The sequence below is a fragment of the Sebastes umbrosus genome, chromosome 13, assembly GCF_015220745.1.
Source record: "Sebastes umbrosus isolate fSebUmb1 chromosome 13, fSebUmb1.pri, whole genome shotgun sequence".
NCBI classification, from domain to species: domain Eukaryota; kingdom Metazoa; phylum Chordata; class Actinopteri; order Perciformes; family Sebastidae; genus Sebastes; species Sebastes umbrosus.
The window spans coordinates 22,421,369-22,448,839 of NC_051281.1; the positions used below are offsets into that span (position 1 = coordinate 22,421,369).

At 41.3% G+C, this 27,471-nt stretch overlaps 1 protein-coding gene across 2 annotated transcripts in view; it reads left to right on the plus strand.

Annotated features, from left to right (window-relative positions):
- The window catches only part of clybl (citrate lyase beta like), a 77,640-nt gene that overhangs the window by 23,763 nt on the left and 26,406 nt on the right, over nt 1–27,471 (plus strand). For both annotated transcript variants that reach the window (XM_037789626.1, XM_037789627.1), the window contains exon 2: nt 21,048–21,261. In XM_037789626.1, coding sequence (XP_037645554.1) covers nt 21,048–21,261 — 214 coding nt within the window. The remainder of the gene's footprint in view (nt 1–21,047; nt 21,262–27,471) is intronic.

Genomic DNA, 27,471 nt, shown 5'->3' on the forward strand with positions numbered 1-27,471 from the left:
ATCTAGGGAGCTAATTAGGGGTGGGAATCACCAGAGGCCCCACGATACGATATTATCACAATACTTAAGTCGATACAATCTTATTGTGATTTTAAACATTTTGCGATATGCTGAGTAAGATATATTGCAATTTATTACCTTTTATCAACTGCAAATTATTTGTCAACACCTGTTTTTATCTAATAAGATACAGTTTTCACTCTGTTCATCTCAGACTTTTGATTTACATATCTTGAGGTGAGAGGTCAAGAGACCCCTTTTCCTCGCCAAAATGTAGCTAACTTCGGAGCGTTATTCCGTTCTTTCCGACAAGCTAACATGACTAAATACCACTGGATTCCTTAGGTTTTCTAGTTTCATATAATACCAGTATCTTCAGACTGAGCCCATTACAGCATGTCTTAAAGACAGTAATGTTGGTCGGCATCGTGGTTCTCAGAGGGTTTTAAAACCATAATTACCAATTCGCCAAAAATTTTGCGTAACTTTGGAGCGTTATTTAGCATTCTTCCCCACAAGCTAACATGACATGGTAGGAACCAGTCGATTTCTTAGGTTTTCTAGTTTCACAGGGCATGACGATTGACATCATATACCAGCAAGGTAACTGGTATCATAGGTATCACACTGTTAATGATGTGATGGATGATCTGGTGCAACTTTATAGACCTTTTTTTTTTCTCAGACACCATATGAAGCATCCTTTAGCTCAAGATTTACAATCAATTTCATGTTTTTTTTGTTTTGATAGAGAAGAGCAGCATTTATGGCTGAGGGGGATGGGAGTTGCTTTAATAACATGTACATAATAATTTATGGTAATTTTAGATTTATTGTTGTAATTCCAGTGTAGCCCAATAATCACATAATCATGTCTTTTGCAACACCACATTCAGGTTTTCCCAAACCTCTGCACAAGCATGGATAAAGTAAGTGATCTTTTCAAATACAAATAGCCTATGTTCTACTGGCAACAAGATAAACAAACATTTATGTACCTTTTACCCTCTTCACACTTGCAGCTTGGGAAAAATCTGTGTTTTGCAAGGTGAAAGGTTTTTGCAATGGTTTATATGCAAGGGTCCGATTCAGTGCTTGCATAGTTACTATAACAACCCTATGGGAGGCAGTAGCGGTCAGTTCTAGCTCTTTTAGCCATAAGTTACTCTCAATCATAAATATATATCATTATTATGAAGTGGAAGTTGTTGCTCTGACCTAAAAATAATTAAATCCCCCCAAAATTAACTTTTTTTTATGCACCTTCTGTCCCATTTTGTGGAAAAGTAACATTGCAGCATTTTTAATGACATCCCCTTCATCACAACATATTATGTGCTTTTAATACATGATTTCAGTCTGGTCCGGGATTGTGTTGGTGCCAAATACGTTGAAAATATGAGTTTCCATGATCCTCCCAGTAAGGGAAGGAAGGGGCACTGGTTATTGACCGGTTGCCCACCACCACCCACACCACACCCTTAATGGAGAAATAGGCCAAGGTAGGGTCCTGCTCTTTCCTTGTCACTTTCCACATTGGGGTTGGGTCTGTGTTTATGTTTCATCAACTAAGGCATCATCATTAGATTTGCTACATCAGCTGTTACAGGAAGTATGACACCCTCAGTTCATCAGACCAACATTAGGCAACCTTTGTCACTTTCTAGAACCATCAGGCATAGACTGGACTCTCATTGTCCGTAGTGTGGAAAACAAAGGTGTTGTGTAACTGTATACTAAAAGCTCTAATACTGGTTCACATCAAAATTGCAGGAAAATAGCACAACACATGCCAGTTGGCATATCCGGAAATTGCTCAGTAATAAGTCCTGTTCTTTCTGAACATAATTTGCTTGCCTATAAATAAGCTGTTGATGAAACACTGGATGTGAGTCAGTTTGTATAAAAACAGGAACACCTGTGCAATATTTCTAATACAATGTAATAGCACTGGATTAAATACTACCCTTTTTAAGCTAATAATAACACATTTTGACAATAATTTGTTAGGGAATAGTTGATTGAAATTAAAGGTCATTTTGTTGATGTAATTTATGGTATTGTTGTACTGAATTACATTATATTTTGTGGACAAAATAACAGGATTCTTCAATGAGAAGTTAATATACTGGCCTAGAGGACACCGCAAATACCTAGCATTGTGTTATTACATTCATTCTATGGTTGGTATCGACTAAAGTTACCCAGTCCTTTTAATGAGGCTCAGGTTGGGAGAAAGGTCAGGGATCCACCATTCACATTACTGGCAAACAGTTTTTTAAAATTTTGAATGGGTCAGCACACCTTATCTGACCCAGGTCTGTACCATAGACTAGACTATATATAGATGGACGACGCGTCTCCACTTCCTCTCACTGCACAAAAGAGAAGCCAAAATATCCCAGATAAGGGAGCTGCCATTTAGATTTTGACAACATTTGGAGCCTGAATCTGCGCAGTAGTGATCACGGGCTGGAGCTGAGGTATCAACGCCCTGCCCACACCCTCGCCCGAGCCAATCACGAGCCATGCATGGCCGCAGCTTGCTAGCGAGAGTCATCTATAGCTGCTGCATCAGCACCACAGTTGCTGTTTGGCTAGAAAGACACAACAACAAACCATAATAACTCTATAACTACATTTATGATCAAATTGCCACATGTCCTATTACACAGACTTGTGACATTATGGAAAGTTAAAGTTACATCTCCTCTCCCGTACAATTCCCGAGCCTCCGGCTGCGTGACTACTTAACTCAGAGCAGCTGTCAATCACAGCTGTCAATCATGACGTCTCACCTCCTTTTTATGGCATCAGATTACTAATTAAAACCAAACTTCACTTCACCAAAATGAACACCTGAACATACATCAGCATGATAAGAAAAGCATGACAACCTAAAATGACAGAAACCATCTTTGTGAAAAAATTATTTGAAGTGTACTTTGACTTTTTAGTTTGGGTCTTGTCCCTGCCACTAACATGGCTTGAAAAACATCTTCAAAATTAACAGGAATTACAATTAAGGTGCAAAACTTTCTAATGCAGCAACAAATTGGTCAAAACTTAAACAGGAATTAAAATTCCAGTATGTAATGTATGTATTATATAAACATAGAATTGAATTTAATAGATTGGCGCCATTGTCACCGAGATCCGATACAGCTATTTGAGTCAGTGTCGGCCCGATATCCAATCTGGTATCGGTGCATCCCTAATTTACTGAATGTCTGCTTAATTGCATTACATTGTGCAAGTGTTGCCCTTGTTTTGTCCACCCCTGGAGGCAACAGCTTGGCTGGTTGGTTGGATTTCCCCTGTAGCAGATCCGTCTAAACTCCTCTCACCTTGCTCCAAGTCCCTTCAGGTGGAAGCTCCGTCACACTGCGAAAACTCGGGGCGGTTGATTTCAAATTTGCATTGACTTGGCATTTTGGCAATTTCCTAAAAATCTGACACAAAGAGGCAGGTGCCAAAGGTCAGTGTCATGCAGATTGCATGTAATCTACTGTATTTGCAGCATACGTTAACATTATCAAACAACTCTGGCCCTGTGGAATACTGGAACGCCATAAAACGGAAGGCAGTGTTTGTGGAGGCTCTCACACTTTCATGGGGCTCACTGACTCATCGGTGGCTGTGTTGCGGTGAAAGCCGGTACAAGAATTCTCTCCATGTGGTGCACAACACCCGCAGCACACAGAGCTTTGACAATCTGACGATCCCAGCTTCCTATTTGCATCACAGCTTTTGCTACAGGAAATGTGTTGTTGATTTAATGATTTGGCGGTGTGTGCAGGCCTGTAGTGGAGACGTTTTGCTGGATTTTTTTTTCCAACGTGTTTGACGTATAGAGCCATAACAAAGTTAGATGTGAGGATTAAACCTGGATACAACCAACTTTACATTAGTTAATTTAATTACTGTTGTCAAGCCATTTTGTGGTAAAGACCAAGTGCAAACAGACCGTACAAACATTGTATATGTGTGTGTAAAAGACACATAAGAAGGGGATAAGAAGCTCATTTCTTATAATGTTTATAATTGCAAAAAAAAAAACATGTACATAAGAGACAAGCCTGATGTAGTAGCTAAGGGTTAATGCAGAATGAGTAGGCATACCTCAATCATGTAAGGTCTCATGGACAGACTAAGGGCTTTCAGCTTACAATCCTTTTTTTTATGTGGGGTGTGGGGAGGGGCTCTGTGGGCTGCTATGGGGGGTTGTGGCCTATATAATACTTCCATGGTTTTGGCAGTCCGATTTTCAAGAAACTTCCTGGTGTGTCAGGATCAATCGGGCCTAAGCCAGTCTTAATTAAAGGCTTGGGGCTGGGCAGAAGTCGAGGGCAAAAGGCATCCCTGTTGGTTGAAAGAATGAAGCGTCTGTCATTACAACACTATAGGGAGCATCAGCTTTATTACTTAAAATTCCTCTTTCAAAAAGTCTTACCGTTCAATGACGACAAATGATGGTTTGACTTAATCTTTGTTTTGCCCCATAGAAATTAAGGGGGAAAAGCAGCGGCACCACGGTAGCAATTTTAAAAAGTCGGCATATTTATTTATTGTTTTGTGGTCGTTTTATTAACACCAAGGAAGTGGCAAAACAGACCTGTAAAGGCAAGAAAAGTGATGGATTCAAGATCAACAAATTGGTCAGCAGTTTGTTGTTACATTATTAGCCCACTTGGATCATTCTGCCATCTTGTATCTCACAAAATTGACAGTTTAGAGCAGGTTTTTATGCCTTCAGGAGGAGCACTTCCATTCATAAACACATTGTGAAGAGGCTGAGGTGATCCCAAGCATGAAAGCATGAAAGAAGAGTAATGCTCCTTCCTTTTGTGAGAAGTATTCATGCAGCTCTACTCCCATTATTTTTTAAAGTGTACTTGAGTTGAGTTACAAAAAGAAGGATTTGTTGTACACCATCTTGAAGGCATTTCTTATTTATAGTCCCTTCCTCTCAGTGCTTGTTAAAATGTAAAAACGCTACAAGAGTGTTAAAAACTTAAGCTTAAAAGCAAATTTAACGCTAAATGAGCAGGTTTTGAGTGGTCTTGGATACCAAAGCAGTTGTGTCACAGGTTTCAAAACAGATGCAGTTGTAAAACAGATGCAGTTGTAAAACAGATGCAGTTATCATTTTCAACCACTTGGGGGCACAGGCAACTTACAGGGAAGAGATGAGGAGCTATGAGCTGGAGTGTCAATGTTGTGTGTGCATGTGTGTGTGTCTGTGGGAGTGTGTGTGTGTGTGTGGGGGGGGGGGTTCATTAATTAAATGGAATATGATCCAAAAGACTGCGCTCACTCATGACACATCATGTACCACAAGAGAGGAAATAAGACAAATGCCACAGATGTCCCCTTTTTCTCTGTCCTGTTTTTCTCTGGTTTGCTTCCCTCCAAATCCAAACGTCAGACAGACAGCGCCTTAGTATGTTTTGGTCTCCTGAGTGGATCTTTCCAGTACACCCATCTGTCAGACTTTTTTTTTTTTTTCTGAGGTCCGAGGAGGGATACGGGCGGGGGCGTGTTTGTGTCTGGGCCCGGGTGGGTGGATGGGTGGGGGCAAGAGATCAGACGTAGTACATATCACATCGCAGGCCAAATATCCTAATAGTCTGATGTACCATCTGATCTACTGTCCCAGTCATATCCATATCCAGGGCTCATCCAGGCACGCCCCGTCCCAGATTGTAGTGTGAGTTAAAAGACCGTTTTTTAAAAGCTTGCCCATGCAACCATGCTTGCCCATTTCTCTCTTGCTACTTCAGACTTAATGAATGCATCTGCTTTGACCTTTATCTACCCCCCTTCATTCTCATCCACCTTCTCTTCCCAAATGTTTGTCTTCCCCACCAGAGGACCCTTGACACCTGTAGAGTCAACCAGGCATCATCTCTCATGCCTCAACTCTAAATCCTAGTTGAGTTGATTTATATGGCGAAAGTAGGGCTGTGTATTGGTAAGAATCTGTCGATACGATACATATCATGATACGGGGGTTACGATTTAATATATTGCAAGATATTGTGATACTGTAAGCAAGGCGATATATTGCGTTTTTTTAAATTTTTAAATTTTTTTTATCTAATTTTAGGAAAACTGTCATAGTATGAAGAACGCATTACATGCATAAAATCTGAGTAAAAAGTTTACTTTACGTCATAGCACTACTTTGAGAGGGCACACACACACTGAGAGGGCGCATTTCCTTGCAAATGACATAAAACATTGATTGAGTTAATCTTTAATATCACAATATTCTATTATTTTCGACATTTTCTTACACCCCTTTAGCTGAAAGCGTCCTCAAAATGGGCGTATACTTTTTATTACCTCCTGTTTCGATGCTCTATAGCTTTGAGGGTGTATCAGCAGTTGTTATACGTTTTTTGATAATTAGCCTAATGGAAGTTGCTTTGACATCCAGCAGCAACATCATCTATTATGTAAATGTGAGGTGGTACCATGTGTGAGCAGCGAGAAGAAAGTGTTCTCACCTGCAGAACTAATACTGTTAATGCATTCATATCATGGAGGGTTATGTAACCGTGCTTCGCTGAGATGGAAAGTGCAGCCACCTTGCCAGTCTTAATGCATTCAGGCTCCACAGTGTCAGATGGCCCCGGTGATCCAGGAGGCTCAAGATGGCAATGCTGTTTTTACAGTCCGGATGTGTGTGTGTGCAGGCCAGGAATATGTGTGAGTGTGTGCGCGCTGCAGTGTTTGTTAGATTAGGCACCAATGTGTGTATCCATATGGTTCGGCGGCGACACATTTGAGTCATTCTGGCCTTAGGCCAAATGAATGTAATAGACATAGTTGTGTGTGTGTGAACCCTTCCCAACCTTGTGTTATTTTTGAAGTGGAGTTCATATTCATGTAGGCCCATTTAGGTCACGTGACTATATGATCAAGCAGCCGTTATAGGTGGGAGGGGTGGATTATTTAGCCATTGGTCGAGAGGCTGCTTAAAAGTAAACACCAATCAATCCTCCCTGTCTCTCTCCCTCTCTTTCTCCCTCTGCTGCCACTATACAGACAGACTCAGTGACATGAGTTGTGGAGAAAGCTCCCCACCTCTCCTCCGCCTCTTTTTCTCCCGTGCACTGTAATCCTGACACCGAAAACCGCCCCTCAGAGAACAAGTGTCAGCCTCAGAATAGAGCGCGCGTGAATAGTGCGTCGGCTCCCCCCTTTTTCGCCCCCTCTGGTTAGTATGTTAGACAGTGCTAATGTTGATGGAGGTGACAATTAACTATACAATGATCACAGTACCGCCGCCTCACAGCCTCGCTAAAGAGATAAGTGACTGATCTGAACTCAGCCGGGACTGGGCAGATGACAGATAAGCACATAAAGGGACAGTTACTTTTCGGTGAACACGGTGTAAGCTTGCCTACCAGATGTTCTGCGAGCTTTATGCTCCATATTTGACTTGCTAATATCAGCAGCCTATTTATAGTTCCTATTGAAGCTAATAGAGGCCTCATCATTGTGTATTTAAGCTGATGACTGCACATCATATATGTGCATAGGATGTTAAATGTTCCTCTTTGGTAACAAGATTTAACCCAAGACGGGACTGAATTTCCATTTGAAGCAAGTCAGTGGGGAAATACCACGAGTTGTGTTGAGAGTAGGGACTCGTCACCGGTAAGCACACAAGCACACACATTCACCGCTGCTGCTCCTGCTGCCAGCTTCTTTGCCAGGCACCCGTGGCTGACTCTGAAAAACAGGGGAAATGTTTTGGAGAGACACAACCTGAGATATTGACCACCTCTCAGCCCCCACTGTCAGGTTGTGAAACGGCCCAAAGATTATTTGCATGAAATAAATGAGAATCTCTCTCACGTCCAGCCCTGCCACGGCCAAAGGTTTACTGTCGCAGATGCATGCTCCATCTGGCCCTGCTCTCCTTGTCTCCACTCTTTTAACTGTTCAGATGCACCATCATGCTTTTGTGCTTGGTTATGGATGATTTTTTGTTAGAGGGCTCAAATTATAATCTTTTAACTTTAGCAACTTGTGTTAAAGCTTCAGTAGGCAGAATGTTTTTGGCATCATTGGGCAAAAATTCCATAATAACCTTTCAGCATATTGTAATTCAAGTGTTCTGAGAGATAACTAGACTCCTGCACCTCCTCATGGCTCTGTTTTCAGGCTTTAAAAAATCTAGCCCGCGACAGGAGACTTTGGCCAATCACAGGTCATTTCAGAGAGAGAGAGAGCGTTCCTATTGGCTGTTCATTTAATGGAGGCAGCTGTCAATCACTCGCGAACTCTGATCAAAAGGTCAAACTAGGCAGCGCTGATCAAATATGAATCAGTATTCTGTTACTGTAATGCCTATTTCTTGCGTAAAATGTTGTTAGAAACATCTTGTAGTGTACTGTTTAGCTGTAAAATGAGAAAATTTGCTCTGGCTGGTGGGCGGTGCTTGGTATTTTCTCAACTGATCTCAAGATGGCGGCAAACTTTCTAACTCTATAGCTAAACAGTACACTACAAGATGTTTCTGAAAACATTTTATGCAAGAAATCGCCATTACAGTAACAGAATACTGATTAATATTTGATCAGCGCTGCATAGTTTGACCGTTGATTGGAGTTTGTGAGTGATTGACAGCTGCTCAGAGACGGCAAGGCTCCAGCTCAGCTCTGATTGGTTGTTTTCCTCCGGTCTGTGAAATCTTGCAGATGCCGTTAGGAGCACTGGAGACACAGAGGCACATGATTTTTTCTTTTTTTTTTAGAATACATGTCTCAAGCACTACTGTCAGAATATAGTGACCGTTTAATAAAAATAACTTTTTTTAATCCAATTTGCTCCAATTCTACCCACTGCAGCTTTAAGCGTAACATAGATTCAAAGTCATTATGAAGTATGTAGCAGGAGGATACCAAAGTCGAGCTGTCATAGCGTCCCCAAAGTGAGTCATACCTCTTTGTTTGTCCTGCTTTGGATTTCGGGGAACTACAGGGTTGAAGGGGGTCAAGTGGTCCTCTATCCTGAGCAAACATGGACACGGTGACAGCCGTTGGGACAACAAACCGCCACGAGAACCAGGCCGTGCTGCCAACATTCTCCCCGCCTCTCCGCTACCAGCACAACACCCCTACCCCCACCACCCCCCCCCCCACCACCCCCTCACCCCCACCCCTCAGCCCAGGACTGTGATCCTGCATAGCCAGCATAATGAAGCCATATAAGCCTGTTATTTGCCGCTTTACGGCTTGTTTTATGAAGGTGAGCTGACAAGCAGCTCCCAGAATGGTTCCTGTCACTTTAACAGACAGCATTACCAAGAGAAAAGGAGCGTTGGGGAGGGAGGGCAGGGCAGGCTGGAGAATGGGCCGGGGCCTTTATATGTTAGCCCTGCCAGGGCTTTGATGGGTAGAGGTCTGGCTGCAGGCTATCACTGCTACATTTTACGTCTTCCACCTTTTGTCGTGGGGACATTATTGACGTTTGACCTATGTTCTTGTTCCCACCTCCTCTTCACTAATCAATTACCACATCGATCCATTAATCAGACAGGGTGATGGCCAGTGAAAGGGCCCGTGGGTATGTGTGAAGAATCGCGGGATAGGCCTCAGGCTATCGTGGAGGAGGGCCTTCACCTGTGGAGTGCACTGCTCAGCATTTGGCTTACAACAAAACAGCCCTAGCTGTTACTTTAGAGGCATCTGTAGGTCCTTTTATTCATACGTAATGCATGAAATCCATATATGTATTTGTGTGAAAACTGATTTTATCAATGTAAGCAGAATGAAGCTGATTTCTTAAATTGCCATCTTTTCACACAAATTCCTCTCCTGGGTGCACGGAACGTCATGGATGGATTTTAAATTAAGCCTAGCCATCCATTTAAGGTATCACACACACACACAAACACACGCATAGCTGTGTGTGCTTTCTTCGTGTTGAAAAATATATTCATTTCCGAGAATGGGAAATAAATAAATAAGGCACCACAGTGGTTCCCAGCCTAGAAGCCAACAGGGTGAAAATCGGCAGGAAGTGTTCTTATTAACGGAGTTTTATTTGGTATGACTTTGGCACAAATATCAGCAGCCATTACACTGTGTCACTAAAAAACGGGGATGCTTTTTGAATGAGAGCAAACATGTTTTTGTCCGTCTGACTGTTTCCATGGAGGTTAGGCAGTAGCATAATTGTGTTTAGAGCACAAACAGAAACAGATCAGACAGCCAACAGATCAAAACGGAAGCTGTGGGAGCGGAACCCACCACGCTTTGATTAGTTTGGTTTCGGTTTGGTGTGCGCAGACTAAAGCCGTCACCCCAGTCCGTCTCTGCCCTTGCCAAGTTGCTTGCCAAAACAGGGAAAGATTTGGGAAAGAAAGTAAGAGAGAGAAAAGCTGTGGGCTGTTACAGTCCGCCCCCCTCGGACTGACCAGGGTCCAGCCGACAGTCACCCAGCTCTTGTGGGTTTAGTGAATTGAGAAGACACTTCTTGTGTGGATTTTTCAATTCTTCAACATGTCATTTGGCCGGGGAGTGCTATTGTCCCCTGCCCCTTTTCTCCCTGCTCCTTCTGCCGAGACGAGTCGTGTCATCCCCTCGTGATCAGCACTTTTGTTGCCTTTGTTTTTGGCCCTACCTCAGAAGTCCATCTTGTCTTTTATGTCCCTGCCTTTCATGCATAAGGGAACAGTTGTGGCCTGTTGTGGGGCTGTTCCACTGCATTTCCACCAGTGGGGTTTCCTTTCATTCTCTTCAAAGTACTACAATGGGGCTCTGAAGGCCTGAATGGCCAATGCAGAGTGCACAATCCTACAGAGCCCGCTCATTTTGTTTTGCCAGAGTCAATAAAAATGCTAAGTTAAGAGCTAACCCCCTTATGCCCTCCTCGAATGGAGCGACTTGTTTGACCTCCCCTCTCAATTAACTTTTAATGATAAATTCATTGATTTTTCTTTTTTCACTTTTTCATCTAAAGTATATTATTATGCATGTATTTAGTTATTCATTTGTTTATTTCACATTAATTCATTCCATACTGCATGAGCTAATCAATGCTGACTTGAATGGATTTATCGAGTTGTCTATGACACACAGACAAGTTAAGAGAGAGGACAGCTGGACAGGAAACTACCATCAAAACTATCACCAAAACCAGCTTGTATTTTTTGCAAATTATAGCTCTTTGACATTCTGACTTTTCCCTGTCCTGAGACCTAGATAAAGACATCTCCGTTCTTCTGTAGGAGCGGGATTTAACTAGTTTTATGTTGAGGGATGAGAAAAGAAAAGAAAAAAGTCTGCAGTCGTCTCCGGGCATTACGGCAGAGGCCTTGCATAAAAGCATTGTGTGCCGATTTGTGAGCTGGGAGAAAGCCGGGGACTTTGGGAAGGATTACAGGTAGGCAGACATTGGCTGCCGAAGATAACCGCCATGACTTCATCCTCATTGTGTAGATTAAGGCATAAAACCCAAACTAATGAGACCGGAAAGGGGGGAGAAGACATGGATGGGAGGAGGAGTAAGGGGTATTGTTGATGGTGGTGAGGGACGTCATTGTCACTGGAATTAGCTTTTTAAAGCGAGAAGAGCAAGATGTCGGGTTCAGAGGTGATATAATCTGAGGAAGTGAGGTTAAAAAGAATGGATGCTACAACCTCCAATCGCCAAATGGAAATGCTAAATTTAGTTAAATAAATGAAGACTTGGGGTAGTGTCATAGACACAGTTTGAACTTTAAGGTTGGGAGTTCACAAAAAAAAAATCTAGAGGGAATATAATGTGTAGCCTACAACAGAGGCTTTGTTTACACACAAAATAATAATCGGGCACCACCTGGTGCAATTTTATATCCCAACTAATATACCCAATGAAACCAAATTCACACAAACCGCAAAACCTGACAGTCAACCAGAGATGAGCTTGTTGATAGACAGCAGGCTATCCTATGATATCTAATAGTATGTTAACTGAATGTGGCGCAAGCGTCAGCAACAAAATCAGTTTGATCGCATTGTTTTCTGATGCAATGTCCTAACTGGCCAACACAGCACGACATTTGGAACTGAACTTTTGTCGGACACCCTCTTTATTCCTGTCGCTCGCGTTGAAAGTGCCGCAATAGACGAGGAATGGCTGATTTGTGAAGTTGAAATAAGGAGTTATCTACACGATACCTCCTCATTTCACTACAAAAACCTAAATAAGGTGGCAGCTGGCTGGAGGGAGATCGCCAGGAGATCGCCTGAAAGTTTCCTACTTGCTGTTGGCTATATTGTATGTCATTTATAGTAAATATCACAATATAAAACGTGTGTTTTCTGTTTAAAAAGTGGGCTTTAAATGTAGAAAGATAGCAAGTATCACCTATGTTTTAAAGGGTCACGTCTCCAGCTCCATGCAGTCTGATCTGATGTTGGTTTACGTGGTTTGTTTACATAACGTAACGGAAAGTGCAAATTTAACGGATTCATTGTGGACAGAGAGCGTATTATAAGTAAATAAAAAGATCACAATAAGTTATATTGTTAGTTTCTTCTGTCAATAAGAAAACACATTAAGGTAGATACTATTCATAAAGATAATATTCAAATCCCTTCATGCATTTTTAGGTACGGCCACTAGGGGGTTCAGTGAGCCCCTTGAAACAACGCAAACTGCGCCTGTGCTTACAGTGGGTAAATTCTGCATGTAGGAGCATGGTATTGAATTTTTATGATGGCAGTACTATGTGTCGCTACTGAGGGTAACGAGGTGTCGCTCTCTTAACTGCTCCGAGCAAATTGAATTTCTGGTGTTTGGTTCTTTTAAATCAGTTGTTCGTTTGGTAGCACAAAACTCCCGTACAGTCAATTCCGTAATAATGTTAGCAGGTCCAGTTTGCTTGAGAGACCAGCTCCCCTGTAAACTCTGCAGCCCCCATCTGATCTAATCTGGGGACGGATTGCTCATCCTCAGCTCCAATTTGCTGGAGGGCAAGCAAAGAAAGCAGGGGGCAGAGAAGAGAAAAAGTATAAGAAAAGTGTTTGATTCTTTCCTTTCCCTGTCTTGGGTGTCTCTGGTTAATTTTTCAGCATTTCTCTGCCATCCAATTGTGTCCTCAGACCTGAGGCAGTGTGAAAAAAAAACACAGCATCATGCTGAGAGGAGGGCTGTATTTGGGGAATGTTTCAGCTCTCTTTTTTTCATTCTGAAAAACAACAAAAAGTGTCAGACAGGCAGGTGGGCACGAAAGCTAGGTAAATATTGATGACTTTTTGACCATTTTATTTCCCACCCGCAGACAGCTTTCTGCAGACGGGAGAGCCTGTTTATGCTCCAGCAACATCGATTTCCTCCCTACTCTTTATTCATCTTCATTTTCACCAAATTTAATCTGGAATCTTAAGCACCACATACCTCAAAATGTAGTTTGCATATTATTAAGAAGGAGCTGATTATTGTGGGGGTAGAAACACAGATCTTTAATTTTGTGCATTTTAGACACAGCTTCTGCCCGCACCGCCATGCTGGAGATAATTGTGGAAATCTACATATTGAGAGGGAGACTGTCGTCAGGGTCTGTTCTGGAGTGGGCCTCTTGTTATCTGCTATAATTCATGTGGTAGGATGAATATTACCACCTGAATTAGGCTATTATGCTGCCAGGTGGAGGCCAGTCGAGTTACAGGAAATGGTGATCATCATGTCATGACAATGAAGCAATTACTACAGGCTATTCATAATACAATATTGACCGCCAGACCGCAATCAGCACTGGCTAGATATGATGACATAGATCTTATGTGAAGTTGAATATTTATTAACATCTAATATACTTTTTCTTCCTGTTTATATTGGACAGACTGTGGTACGCTGCAGCTGAAGAGGCCTGGCATTTAGTTAGTTATGTTATTTATTGTCACACTCATACAAGTGTCCAACCCACGTGGGCTTACTGCATTAAACACCAAATATATCCCAGCAATATTAAAATATTTGTCATGCAAGAACATTACTTCTTGTATATGACATTAGCTGGCAAACAAAAACTTTGTCAACATCCATCACAAAAAAAGGCTTTTTACTCTCTGGCCCTTAAATCATCTTATATGAAATAAAACATGAAATGGACATCTTCAATCTCACCTAAATTATATAACAAACAAAGCCTTTCCTCAGTTAGATCAAACTTGCTTTTTTCTCTTACTTTATAGTGATGCACCTTAAAGGACCGGTCCATCTGCATTCTTTTCTGGGGTTTTTTTTCAAATGGAAACGAAACGCAAAAAACAGAAAGGTAGGTTACCAAAGTAAGCTCATCAATAAGGTTATTAATAATGTGAACGCTAGCACCAGCTGAGTCAAAGATGGCTGTGTTAAGTTTGGAAATAACTGAAAGGGTTGTTTCGTATTTTTTGTATTCTGTGAGGTACAATTACTGTTTTTGTGAATGTAGTTTTGTGACTTTGATGAGAGTAATATGACGGCTTCAGTTCCCCGTCGGAAAGGGCTGTCTGATGTTAAAATGTTAAAAGGCTCACCTAAAAAATATCAATATCAGTTTTAAGTGTACGCTATATTTAGAATATTTTTTTACCGCTTTACCTTGCCATCAGACAGTCCTTTCCGATGGGAAACTGAAGCCGTTATACGCTGTCTTCAAAGCAACCACACTACATTCACAAAAACCTAAAAACCTAAAACCTGCCCTTTTAATTTACATATCTTTTTAATTTTGGTTCAATTCTGATTCAGACAAGGCTCTATACTGTACTTGTTGCAGATGGAACAATTTGCGTTACTAACGTCAGCTGACTTCATCACGTGAACATGAAGAAATGTTGTGCTTGGGTGTCTGCTGACATGACTGATACAGTTTTTTTTTTTTTCTTGGGAGGACAGTCTTAAAATGTCTCAGGAATAGTAAAGTGTCAGCTGTTCAGGTACAAGTTTTTTTTTTCAAAATCTGGATCGTCTCACTTGCATGTTTAATGTTAGGACATTCCCATCCCATATCGCCACCGATAGCCAAAATTAGTGCAAACTCTTTGATGATCTCTGTTACATTTGACATGTTCAGGGAACCCCCAAATGCCAGAAGCATGTGCATATAAGTGTGAAATCCCAATCCTTAAATAGTTCGCCATTTCTCAGTGACATGCCCTGTTACCTTGAGAAATATTGGCGCACCTGTCTGGATTACATGACAGGAGGATTTCAGAGATAAGGAGATGAAACTTGGGGAAGACAGGAGCTGAATAAGTGTACATCAGTGACATAGTTGTGTGAGAGCGATGAAGATAAGATGTGTAGTTCAAGGATATGTGGTTCAAGGTGGATTTATTGTAGTTAGACACTACAGAGAACCGTACAGTGAGTGTCAGATCTTCAGAGGCTATTCTGTCGGATTGAAGATCAGTTGATAGTTCCATACCAGTGAACTGCTTTGTTCAAGAAGGTGTTGGAGCAAAACAGACACAAATCTGCATGTAAAATGCTGCTTAGCCAGCATGAAGGAGTGCCATGTACTGGAGAGAAAAATAAGGGAAAGTTTATAAGAATAATGTTTTTTTTGGGATGTTGATGATAATAACTTGTTAGACAACAGGTCCAAATATGACATACTCTAATTTTGGGTATATAGGGCTGGGTAATAAATCAATATTATATTGAATTTGTGATATGAGACTTGATATCGTTTTAGATTTTGGATATCGTAATATGGCATAAGTGTTGTCTTTTCCTGGTTTTAAAGGCTGCATTACAGCAAAGTGATGTAATTGTCTGAACTTGACTGTTCTAGCTGTTCTATTATTTGTCTTTACCCACTTGGTCATGATATCCACATTACTGATGGTTATTTATCAAAAATCAAATTTTTTAAATAGTTTTTGAAAGCACCAATAGTCAACCCTACAATATTGTCTCAATATTGATATTGAGGTATTTGGTCAAAAATATTGTGATATTAGTTATGGCTGTCAAAGTTAACATGATAATAATGCATTAACTGAAATTTGTTTTAATGCCACTAATTTCTTTAACGCATTAATGCAACTTGTGATTTTTATGTTGTAGCAGGCTCAGTTTTAATGCTAGAGTAAAGATACTGGCATCATGTGAAACCAGAAAACCTAAGGAATCCATTGGTACCAATCATGACACAAGATATGTGAATGACAATGGGTTCTATGGGTACCCACGAGTCTCCCCTTTACAGACATATCCACTTTATGATAATCACATGCAGTTTGGGGCAAGTAATAGTCAGGTCAGCACACTGACACACTTACAGCTGTTGTTGTCTGTTGGGTTTGAGTTTGCCTTGTTACGATTTTATTATTTTTATTATTTTTTTTTATGCTAAATGCAGTACCTGTGAGGGTTTCTGGACAATATTTGTCATTGTTTTGTGTTGTTAATTGATTTCCAAAAATAAATATATACATACATTTGCATAAAGCAAGCATATTTGCCCACTCCCATGTTGATAAGAGTATTAAATACTTCACAAATCTCCCATTAAGGTACATTTTTAATATAAAATGTGTGATTAATTTGCGATTAACTATGGACAATCAAGAAATTAATCACGATTTTAATCGATTGACAGCCCTAATATTAGATTTTCTCCATATTGCCCAGCCCTACTGTTGGGTCTGCAAAACTAATGTACGTGAAGGTCAGGAAGGCCCATGTCTAGTCTAACACAAGCTCACCAACCTCTTACCACATTCCACGCTCCTATCCCCCCCCTCATCCTCTCCCTTTAATGCCATTGGGCTTGGGTCTACTGCTGCCTCTCTGCTAATGAGAACCAGTCCCATCCAGCACCATATAAACCCACTAACACACACTTACCTCTGATCTCAGACCAGTAAACGTAGTCACTGTGGCCAGGTTCCACCACTTTACAGCTGCTAATTTAGCCGCACAGCCCCGTGTTATCATAACCTTTCATGTACAAAAAAAAGAAAGGAAAAGAGGGGAGAGGAAAAGAAATCGGTAACGTAGGTGATGTCACTTTGGGGACTGTTAAATATACAGAACACAAGTATATAGTGATTTAATAATGGGGAATTTGTCCACCAGATGTGGGATGGTGTAAATAAAAATATCCAGATTGTGTTTAGTATATGAAAGTGTTGTGTGTATTTGATGACTGTGCCTAGATCCCCACTGGTTACAGCTCTGCTCCAATCTATATATCTGTGATGTTTATCACTGCCAGGCGTTGCAAACAGCTCCTTTGGGTTTTTATGGGAAAATTGAAATGTTTTAATATCAGCCACCACTTAAGTTAAAAGTAAACAATTAAATTAACAGAAGCAAAGGAACTGCTCATAGATGTGGTCGTATTTGTGTTGTATTGACCAGACATACAGTATACACCACTTCAAGGTTTTTTTTAAGCTTGACAAATTTATTTGGTCAAGGACAGTCCTACCTTTGTTTCTGGAAAATGACACCGCACATTTTTCACAATTTTCTGGCATGATAGTTGCAGCCCTACTGTAATGTACGGGACACAATAGTTTTAGGGGTGTAAGAAAATATAGACATTTTTGAGTATCGCGATATTATGTTTTGTGATATTGCATCGATTCTCAAAAAACACTATTGATTTTTAATTAATAGTTTACATGCAAAAATGAACTAAGCCAATACTTTATCTCATTTGTAGAAATATGCACCCTCTCAAAGTAGGGCTATGACACTGGATGATACAGGGACTAATGCAAATGCAGATCCCACTGTTCTGATTGTATAAAAAAGTAAACTTGTTTTACTTAGATTTTATGCATATTGTGGTGTGTTCTTTATACTTTGACAGTTTTCCTAAAATTAGATTTAAAAAATTTAAATATATCGCCTTGCTTACAGTATCGCGATACGTATCGTATTACTAAATTTTTGCCAATACACAGCTCTAAGCAGTATGCCTCTATGCCTACACATCATCTTTTCAGATATTTTTTTTTTTTTTTTTAAAGGAGAACAGAATAAAGTTTTGTTCTCCTTGCCAGGATGGAAAAATAAATTACCTACTTTATTTCTTCTCTACCCCTTAATTACCCGTTTTTCTGTAAAATAAGACCTCCTGAGAGCTATAGAAAAGCAGAAAGAGGTTGCACACTGAAATTAAGGGAACAAAAATGCTTATTTTGGTCTCTTGTTATTGACCTCTGCTTCTAGTGCCTTGTCTCTATATAGCTAACATCAAGGCACCTCCACTCCCTTTCCCCGTTATCCGTTTTCTTCCTTCATAATGAAACCTATTCTTAATTTACACCCACCATCTTTTTGTACTTCACTTATATTATAATATGTTTGCCATTTTAAGTGGGCACTTAGCACGGCTTTTTAACATTTCCCCCCCGAGCGGTATGCACAGAATAGACTGATTTCATTTAGGTCTCAACAGCCCCCTCTTGCCCCCTACCACTCAGCACTCCCACATCCGTCCTCCTACCCACTATTTTCCTTTCTAATTTTTGCTGTTTGCTTTTTTTCCTCTCTTCCCTATCAATTTGGGCCCTGTAGCTTTTTGTCCCTGAAACAACTGTGAGCTCTACCTTTTTTTCACTGGTCTACAATTTTCCTGGTGGTGTGCCATAGTCTTCCCCCTCAACCTTTCTCCCTAAGCCTTTTGTGAGTAATGTTCCCAGTCTAAATAGCCTCTATGTATACCTGGAAGCACTAAAATGCTGTAAGCAACCTGAATTGGTTGTAACTGCCTGCTACAACCGCAACATCTCCGTGCAGATTAGGCCTGACTGAGACTGGAGGGCATGTGGAAGCGTAGTTGACAGGATTAAGTGGCTATTGAAGCGACTTTTGCTCCTTTTTTAGAGAGCACAAGACAAGAAAAGAGAATCATTCAGCCCCTCTTTTCAACAAAAGGAATACCCCCCTCTTCCTCTCTTTCTCCCGTCTTCCTCATAGGCAAAGGAGGACACTAATTACAAATATGATCCCTCGAAGGGCTCCTGATACCCAGCGAGAGTTAGTGGTGGGAGACGCAGTTTCTCGCTGTAATTAGATATATCTGATCCCAAACATTTAGCTATTCATTAGGGCCAGTTGTTTCAGAGGCCAGATTGACGGAACAAATAATTAAGACGTGTGTACAATGATTGTGATTATTGGTGTGCACCGTGGTGTGGGTGTGTGTGGATGATGGGAGGGGGGGAGACACAAGCCAGAGTCACTGCATGTGTTTGGGACTTTATGTGTGTGAACCCTTGACACATTGAGTGTGCGTGTAGAGGTGGAAGATGTGATGATGAGCATGTCAACAACTGATCAACCTGGTGTTTAATTGTGTGGCAAATCCAAGTAAATATGTTTTATTTTGATTTCTGTCGGGATGGAAAACATGAATAACTTGAAGCTCGTTTTCGCCCAAAACTGTTTGTTGCATGTTTTTCTAAACTTGTAAGAAGCATCATCTGAAGAGCTAACACTGCAGTATATATGAGCAAAGCACCCAAAATGAAAAAAAGTAATGTACTTGCAATCAAGAGGTAACTGATATGGTGAGGCTTTACTCAGAGAGGGGTTGTTTTGAACACACTTTAATAAAACAATAAAGGTTTTCGTACATTGTCGTTATTAGTTGACTAATCAAATACCCTGGAAAAGACGGTGCCTTCACGACATCATTCACCACGCTGTACTGTAACTTTATTTATTTTATGTGACTTAAATTCAGTAAAACAGTTCTGAAGGCAATGTTCAATAATTGAACTCATATTCAATACATTTTGCAATGCAAAACTTTAACTTAACTTTGTGAATGAAATTCCAAATTTGTAATTATTTTAATTATGTTTATCTATTTCGTCATCGTGTGACTAAAGCCCATTTCCCTCTGGAAAAACACCCACTAACATTTGTTCTTCTTTTCAACTTTTGCCTTCATTTAGAAAGGTTACAATCGGCATTAATTCCTGTGACAAATAACTCCGCAGTAGTCGCGGGTATTTATCGGCTCCAGCTCAGTTATGCAGTCATGAAAATATGACACCCGTGTGGACACGCTAATTTTCGCCCCTTTTCCGGTGCGATGCTATGTGACACGCGTTGAAGTGAACATATAATAAATAAAATCAACAAGGATTTGGACAATTATTATAATTTATAAATGTATAAAACATACAATTAGTGTGCTCTCCTCAAAGCCACCAGGCTCCATTGACAGAAACAGTAATTTTACCTCGCTCGTAAAACCGGTTCATTCAATCTCGACAGAAACAAAATAAAACTCATCAAAACTGCCATTTTTAGTCTTTCCACTGTTCAAACAATCACCAACTTTGGTGAGAGTTTGAAAGAGAGACTGAATAAGTAACATACAGATAACAGTGCAACGGCACGGCATACTCGCAATGGGAAAGGAGTCTATCGCAATTTTTTAGCGAGTTTTTGTGTTTAAAAAACCTGCATACTCTAATTTTGGTGAGAAATGGTATAACAGAGCAGAATCCTCTATAGGTTTTACACCTATGTAGTGATGAAGGTACAGAATTCGGCCTTTTTAAAACTACACCTACTCTGTGTTTCCCAAACTTCAATGTTTCGATGACTCAGCTCGAACTGCTGCTGCTGACACCCCTACTCATTCACTTCCTGCCCTGCCTAGATATTCAGCAGTGTGGCAACATTAGCATATGAGTGGCTCAGTGTTTGGGTGAGTTTGTTCTCAACAAAGGGTCCCAAAGCACAGGTCAACGTCTCTCATCCACTTCAATGGACAGCTGAAGGGCAAACAGAACTCCCAAAATGAAACGTTTCCAGACTTTCTCTCTAGTCTGGAGGAACTCCTTCTGGATCCTCACGTATATAATATATAAAACACTGTAGATATTATGAAGATGAATGCAGCAACAACCTTTAAATATTCATTGCCCTTCGCCCCTGTATGTGTTCTCATGAGTAATGTATGCACCAAATACATGCATTTGCGCATACTGTCTGGAGTGTTGTGTATATTCATGAAATGTACACAAACTCATGTGTGGCCACCGTGTGCTTATGTATGTTTGTATTTGTGTTGACAGGGAGAGCGGTCAGCTCCTGCCCGCAGCCTGGCAGTTGTATCCCGAAGCACGGCGTTATCACCATCACTCGGCAGGCCCCTCGCTGCGCTACATACCCCGCAGGGCGGTTCTCTACTGCCCCGGCAATGATGAGCGAAAATTGAGGAAACTGGCCTCGCTGGAAGTCGACTGTGCCGTCTTGGACTGCGAGGATGGTGTAGCCCTCAGCAAAAAGGTACATAAACACACAGATAATAAGTATAAATGAAATGCAGCTTCGTATGAACAGGTCAGCGAGCAAACGTACATGCATACAGCTGCGTGATCCTGGCTAAAGGAGCTGGGGGGATTGGAATTAAAATCAGACAGGTGCTCGGTCTTAATCACTGAAAGGAAAACTACCTAAGTGAGATGTTTAAAACAAGCACATTTCACCCTATTATGATGGTATAAAGGCAGCGGCGGCCCCCTATCAGAGTCCTTTAAAACAAGGTGACCACGTCCCACTGGGCGAGCAGCGGGAAAGCACCAGATGCAGCAGGTTAAAAGCATTCTCCCCCCACCCATGTGACCTCCCCATTGGCCCTGCTGAACTGCCCATGAAATTGTGATTGGAGAGTAGGATAAAGAAGGGGCCCGGGTAAAAAGTTAACCAACAAAGGTTTTTAAGTCATGATAATAAAGATGATTGATATGGCTCGAGGCTGTTCCTGTAGCAGACAAAGACAATAAGACGATGGCCTGTGTGACTGACAGGCTAAAACTGTGACCCCTTGCGACGGAGTTGGCGGATGTCAGAGCTCCTGTCTTTATTATGTGTTAAATGTGGAGAGGAATGCAGCACCATTCAGGCTTGAGGAGAATTCAGACGGTGGATGTCAGCCTGTCAGCATGTGACAGGTCCATGTCTCTATCTTATATCCTGCCTCCAACCCACTCATTTTCTTTCAACAACCCACTCATTTTACATAAAACACAAGACTTTATTTACATCTTTTAAAGTTTGCAGGAAACTATTTTTGAATATGATGTGATTCATTTTTTTTCTCTCCTTTTCAAAGGCCTTTTCTCTGTTAGCATGTAGCTGGTGGGGTGTACCTGTCGAGGATGGCATTTAGGCTTTGGTATAAGCTGTTAAAAATAAAGAGGAAAATGACATTAGCTACAGGGCATTTCCATTCCCTTAAAAATGTCCCTCAGCAGGCTTACCTCTCCATCTTCCACTAGTAGCACTCCAACAATACCAACAATAAATTCTGCCAAATAGTATTGTACCTCAATAGTTCCCTACCTTATAATCCCATTACTTTCTCCTGCTCTGATCTGGCTACATCAGCTCTACACGGTACAAAGCATGGCAGCCATATTTTTGACACCATAGGTCCATGTTATCTTTAAAAGCGTTTGACACTGTGTGCACAAAAAAAATCCTGTAACCTATTATGTGTTTGCTAGGTCATACTGTGTAATATAAAAATTAGTTATTTACTCAATAACATAATGCACCTTTCCTACTGGCACCCTTTCTTCACCTCCCACACTCTCAGCTTCTTTCTCCACTGTGGCAATTGGAAATCCATGGGGGTTGTTGTGTAGTTATACCTTCCCTTAAGATGATATTTTTTTTCTGTTGGATGAAAAGTGCTTCTAGTATGTGTGTGTGTGTGTGTGTGTGTGTGTGTGTGTGTGTGTGTAGGCTGGCAGGAATACCGCCAAGACATTTGTTTTGGATATCAATTTCCATGTTTTGAAATCCATTTGGCATAATAGTTTTTTCACTTTTTCGCAAAAATTCCATTTTCCAAAAACTCTTGTCTTTATTTGTCTTCTTTATTCCATATGCAGGGGGGTATTTAGTAAGGCTTTTCAGCCCCTCTTGAGGCACTTAACAGTCAAATTGCATTTGTCCATATTTACTAAATGGTGCCACTGAGGAAATATTATGTCTTTGGAGTCATGCAATATAAATTTGATTGTGTTCCTGTTAAGAGATGCAAAATATGGAGTGAGCGAGTGAATTTAACATCTGAGTAAAAGACGGGGGGTGTTTCAGCCACGATTGTAAGTCGTCCTTCTCACGTGAGGTTGACAGAACAGATGCGCTCCTATTTTATGTTTCACATTTTAACCTAACCTCGACCCAAAGCATATTTTTATACGTTAAGTTTATTTTCTTGAAGGACCAGTGTGTAACAATTAGTGGGATCTATTGGCAGAAATGGAATATAATATTAATAACTATGTTTTCTTTAGTGTATAATGACCTGAGACTAAGAATCATTGTATTTTTGTTACCTTAGAGTGAGCTGTTTATATCTATAGGGAGTGGGTCCTCACTTCACGGAGTCCGCCATGTTGCACCGTCATGTTTCTACAGTAGCTGAGAACGGCTGGGACCGGAGTCGATAATGTTACTCGCTCCCTTCGCCGCCGCTCTCTCTCTCTCTCTCTCTCTCTCTCTCTCTCTCTCTCTCTCTCTCTCTCTCTCTCTCTCTCTCTCTCTCTTGCTTCACCACTCACTTTCCTCGTACACATTCACACACAGACTCTAGACACTGGCTCTGCTCCAAATGGCCTACGCTACTTTTACAAGAACTGGCCATATGCGTTTTCACCACCGTAACAGTCCTACACGCTTGGCACACAGAAGAAGTTTCAGTTGGTTACACTCAACCTCACCGCTAGATACTGCCAGATCCTACACCCTGTTCCTTTTTTGGCTCATGTTACTTTTTTGTTAGTTTCGTTTGATGCACTTATTGTAAGTCACTTTGGACTAAAGCATCTGCCGAATAAATTGAATGTAAAAGATCTTACATGGATGCCCTTCATGCAAACCAGATGCACTTTTTGCTGGACACTTTTACATCTGCTTGTGTCAGTAAATACCCGGCTGAATTGAAAAATTGCACAAAATTTAGAGCCAGTAATTGGTGGTAGACTTTCTAAACATCCTCCGTAATGTCTTGTCAAAAAATATTAAACCCGTATTCCGCCCTCCTAGTATGTCAGATTAAGATCTGTTCACATAAAAATGTGAATAAATGAGAGATTTAGCTTTTACATTGTGAGCGTGTTTGCACTGATAATTTCTACAGCATATACAATAGCTGAGATTATATTCCCCATGACAACCTCACAGAGTTTGCCAAGAGATGCCAGGCCTCAACAATGGTCTCATAATACATGTGTTTATTTTTTTATTCAAAGAGAATAGGAGCAAAGCAGAGACTGGGCTTGATATAAATACCACCCTGAACCACTGTTTTGGTAAAGGCAACAATGGGTTAGGTGAAATGTGAGGTTAGTTACCGGGCTGTGCCTGGATAGGCCTTAAATGGGGGCTACTGCCCACAACCACCCTCCTATTATGTGTTCATTAATGTATTCTTTTCATTATCTGTCACCTTCACCTTAAAACAGGGAAGGATATTCATGACAAAAAGGTACGCCATGAAGGTCAGTCCACCCCCCTCCCCTTGGAAATTGAAATCCGGCAGTGCCCGCTTTAATTGCCTTGCCGCTTTGACTCCAAAAAAATGTCTGCGCTCCGTCTTGGCAGTAATGCTGGCTGCTTACGAGACAGGGAGATGAGATAAAGGAGTAAAGGGTAGGAGCCACCCAGAGCTTGCTAACTGTCACCACAGACCCAGAGGGGAGAGAAGGAGGAGGAGAGAGGGGAGGGAAGACAAGGCTGACTGCTCTAACACTCTTACACATATCATCATATCTGTATGATCAGTGGGGTGGAGGAAGAGGGAGGGCAGGTTGAAACCCCGGAGCGGAACTGACGGCTACACCTGTCCTCTCTCCTCCTCTCTCCCTCGCTGTCTTGTTCTTTTCATTGTCCCTCTCTCTCTCGCTCATCTCCCCTCGCCAGGGTCCTCAGGGTTAAGATTGTTTAGCTCTCTCTCTCATGTTCTCTCTCCGTCTCCTTAGTGCCCTATGGTCCAGTATTCCTCCTGGTGTTTCTCTCCCTCTCTCCCTCTCTTTTCCCCACATGGGTCCCTCCATCCTCCCCGACTCCCCCCTGCCTCCCTGCCGTAGAGATTCTCTCCTAATCCCTGGAAGTTTGGAACTAATGAACTAACTGCTGAGCCGCTGCCACGGAGCTTGGTCCCAAACTATACTGTACTTCACACTCGATTTCCTCTCCAGATGGCATGGTGGCGCGGCCGACACGACGGGGAGCACCTCTAGCACACCAGCACGCGCCTGCAAAAACGCACACGAGCACACAAGACATGCAGAACGCAGACGTGCACACACAGGCAAGCGTGCACATGTAGACACATACACACACAAATACACGTGCACGCAAGCTTATGCGCATATTGTTACAGTCTGCAGCTCACTGTGCATCAGTCAAGTATGACAGAGGAGCAGTGTCCTGCATTCACCATCAGTACATTAAAGAAGCAGTACCACTTGTTAATAGTGCTTAAAATGAGTTAATTCCCTTTTTGTTCACTGGAAGGTGTATAAACCATTTAAAGTAATAACTGATACTGATCAACCCCCTCAGTAGCTTTTATTGGGCCCATGTGGAAGCCAGAAACCCGTCAGCCCTGGGTTTTACAGTTTTATGAGTACATGGATGTGATTACAACCACCAGACAGACATGATTCGCCGTGTTTAATTAATGCAATTTGTGGTAAGTTACTACTTTGATGTTACCTTGCACGGCAGCTGGATTCTCACGATATCACGAGAGCAGGCGGCAACCTCCGGTTCTGAAAAGTGAAGCCAGTGCGGAAGTGCCTTGAACTTGCATTATTTCCAATGTCCAGCAGGGGGCGACTCCTCTGGTTGCAAAAAAGAAGTCTGATTGTATAGAAGTCTATGAAAAATTTAGCCAATACTTCTCACTTGATTTATTACATCAGTAAACATTGTAAACATGAGTTTAGGGTCTTAATCGCTAGTTTTACGTTTTCTAAATACAGCATGATGTTCATTTAGTAAATTATGGTCCCATTTAGAGTCAAATAGACCATAAAGCAGGGTATGCTCTAGGGCGTGGCTACCTTGTGATTGACAGGTCGCTACCACGGTGTTGTCCTATCTGGGAGTTGTCTGTGCTTTCGTCTTACGACTTTATCCCTTTCACAGTATGTTTTCAGTTCATGAAGGTTAATTGTAACATTTGGTCGCCTAAAAAATTTCTTATTTAGTGTTCGGTTATGTCTTAGCTCCACCCTCCACCAAGATGGCGCCAGCCAAAATGCCCAACTCGAGGCTTCAAAACTATAGTCCCCAAACCAATGGGTGCCGTCACATTGACTACATCCACTTCTTGTATACAGTCCATGTCTTCAAGTAATTTGTTTGTGTCCGAACCACAGTGGCTCGGACCAATCAGCGTGCTGTGAGGAGCTACTGGTAGCTACTAGTTGTCATGGAATTTTTGCCCGATGATGCCAAAAACATTCTACCTACTGCAGGTTTAAAGGGAGATTTGTCAAGTATTTAATACTCTTGTCAACATGGGAGTGGGCAAATATGTTTGCTTTATGCAAATGTATGTATATATTTATTAATTGGAATCAATTAACAACACAGAACAATGACAAATATTGTCCAGAAACCCTCACAGGTACTGCATTTAGCATAAAAAATATGCTCAAATCATAAAATGGCAAACTGCAGCCCAACAGGCAGCAACAGCTGTTGGTGTGTCAATGTGCTGACTTGACTATGACTTGCCCAAACTGCATGTGATTATCATAAAGTGGGCATGTCTGTAAAGGGGAGACTCGTGGGTACCCATAGAACCCATTTTCATTCACATATCTTGAGATAAGAGGTCAAGGGACGTTTGAAAATGGCCATGACAGTTTTTCCTTGCCAATATTTAGTGCAAGTTTGGAGCGTTATTAAGCTTTCTTCGCGACAAGCTAGTATGACATGGTTGGTACCAATGGATTCCTTATGTTTTGTAGTTTCATATGATACCAGTTTACCTTTAAAAAAAAAAATGCCAAGTTGCCTTAATCCGTTAAAGAAATTAGTGACGTTAAAAGGAATTTGCGTTAATGTATTATTGTCGCGTTAACTTTGACAGCCCTAGTTTTTGTCATTGTGTCATTTGTCAATTTCTTCACGTTTTCCTTCCTGCACTTTGGTCAACCGCGGGTGACTGAGAAACTGATTTGGTTACTTGTGTACGCAGTGGATACTGTAATTCATAAAGTTGTTAACCCTGACTATTTTTCCCCTGGTAACACTTCCAGCCACTGGTCCGGAGACGGACCTTTTGTAGCTGCATTGAGTGCAGCTGAGGGAAGAATAGATGGCACATTGTAAAGTGGATGACATTATTACGGTCTATTAACTTTTTCTGCTTGTAGCACAGTCAATATATGAGCTATGGTCTATGCATGAACTGTGTCTGACACCAGAGATTTTCAACTTAACATAAATTATGCAGCCAACTGTCAACTG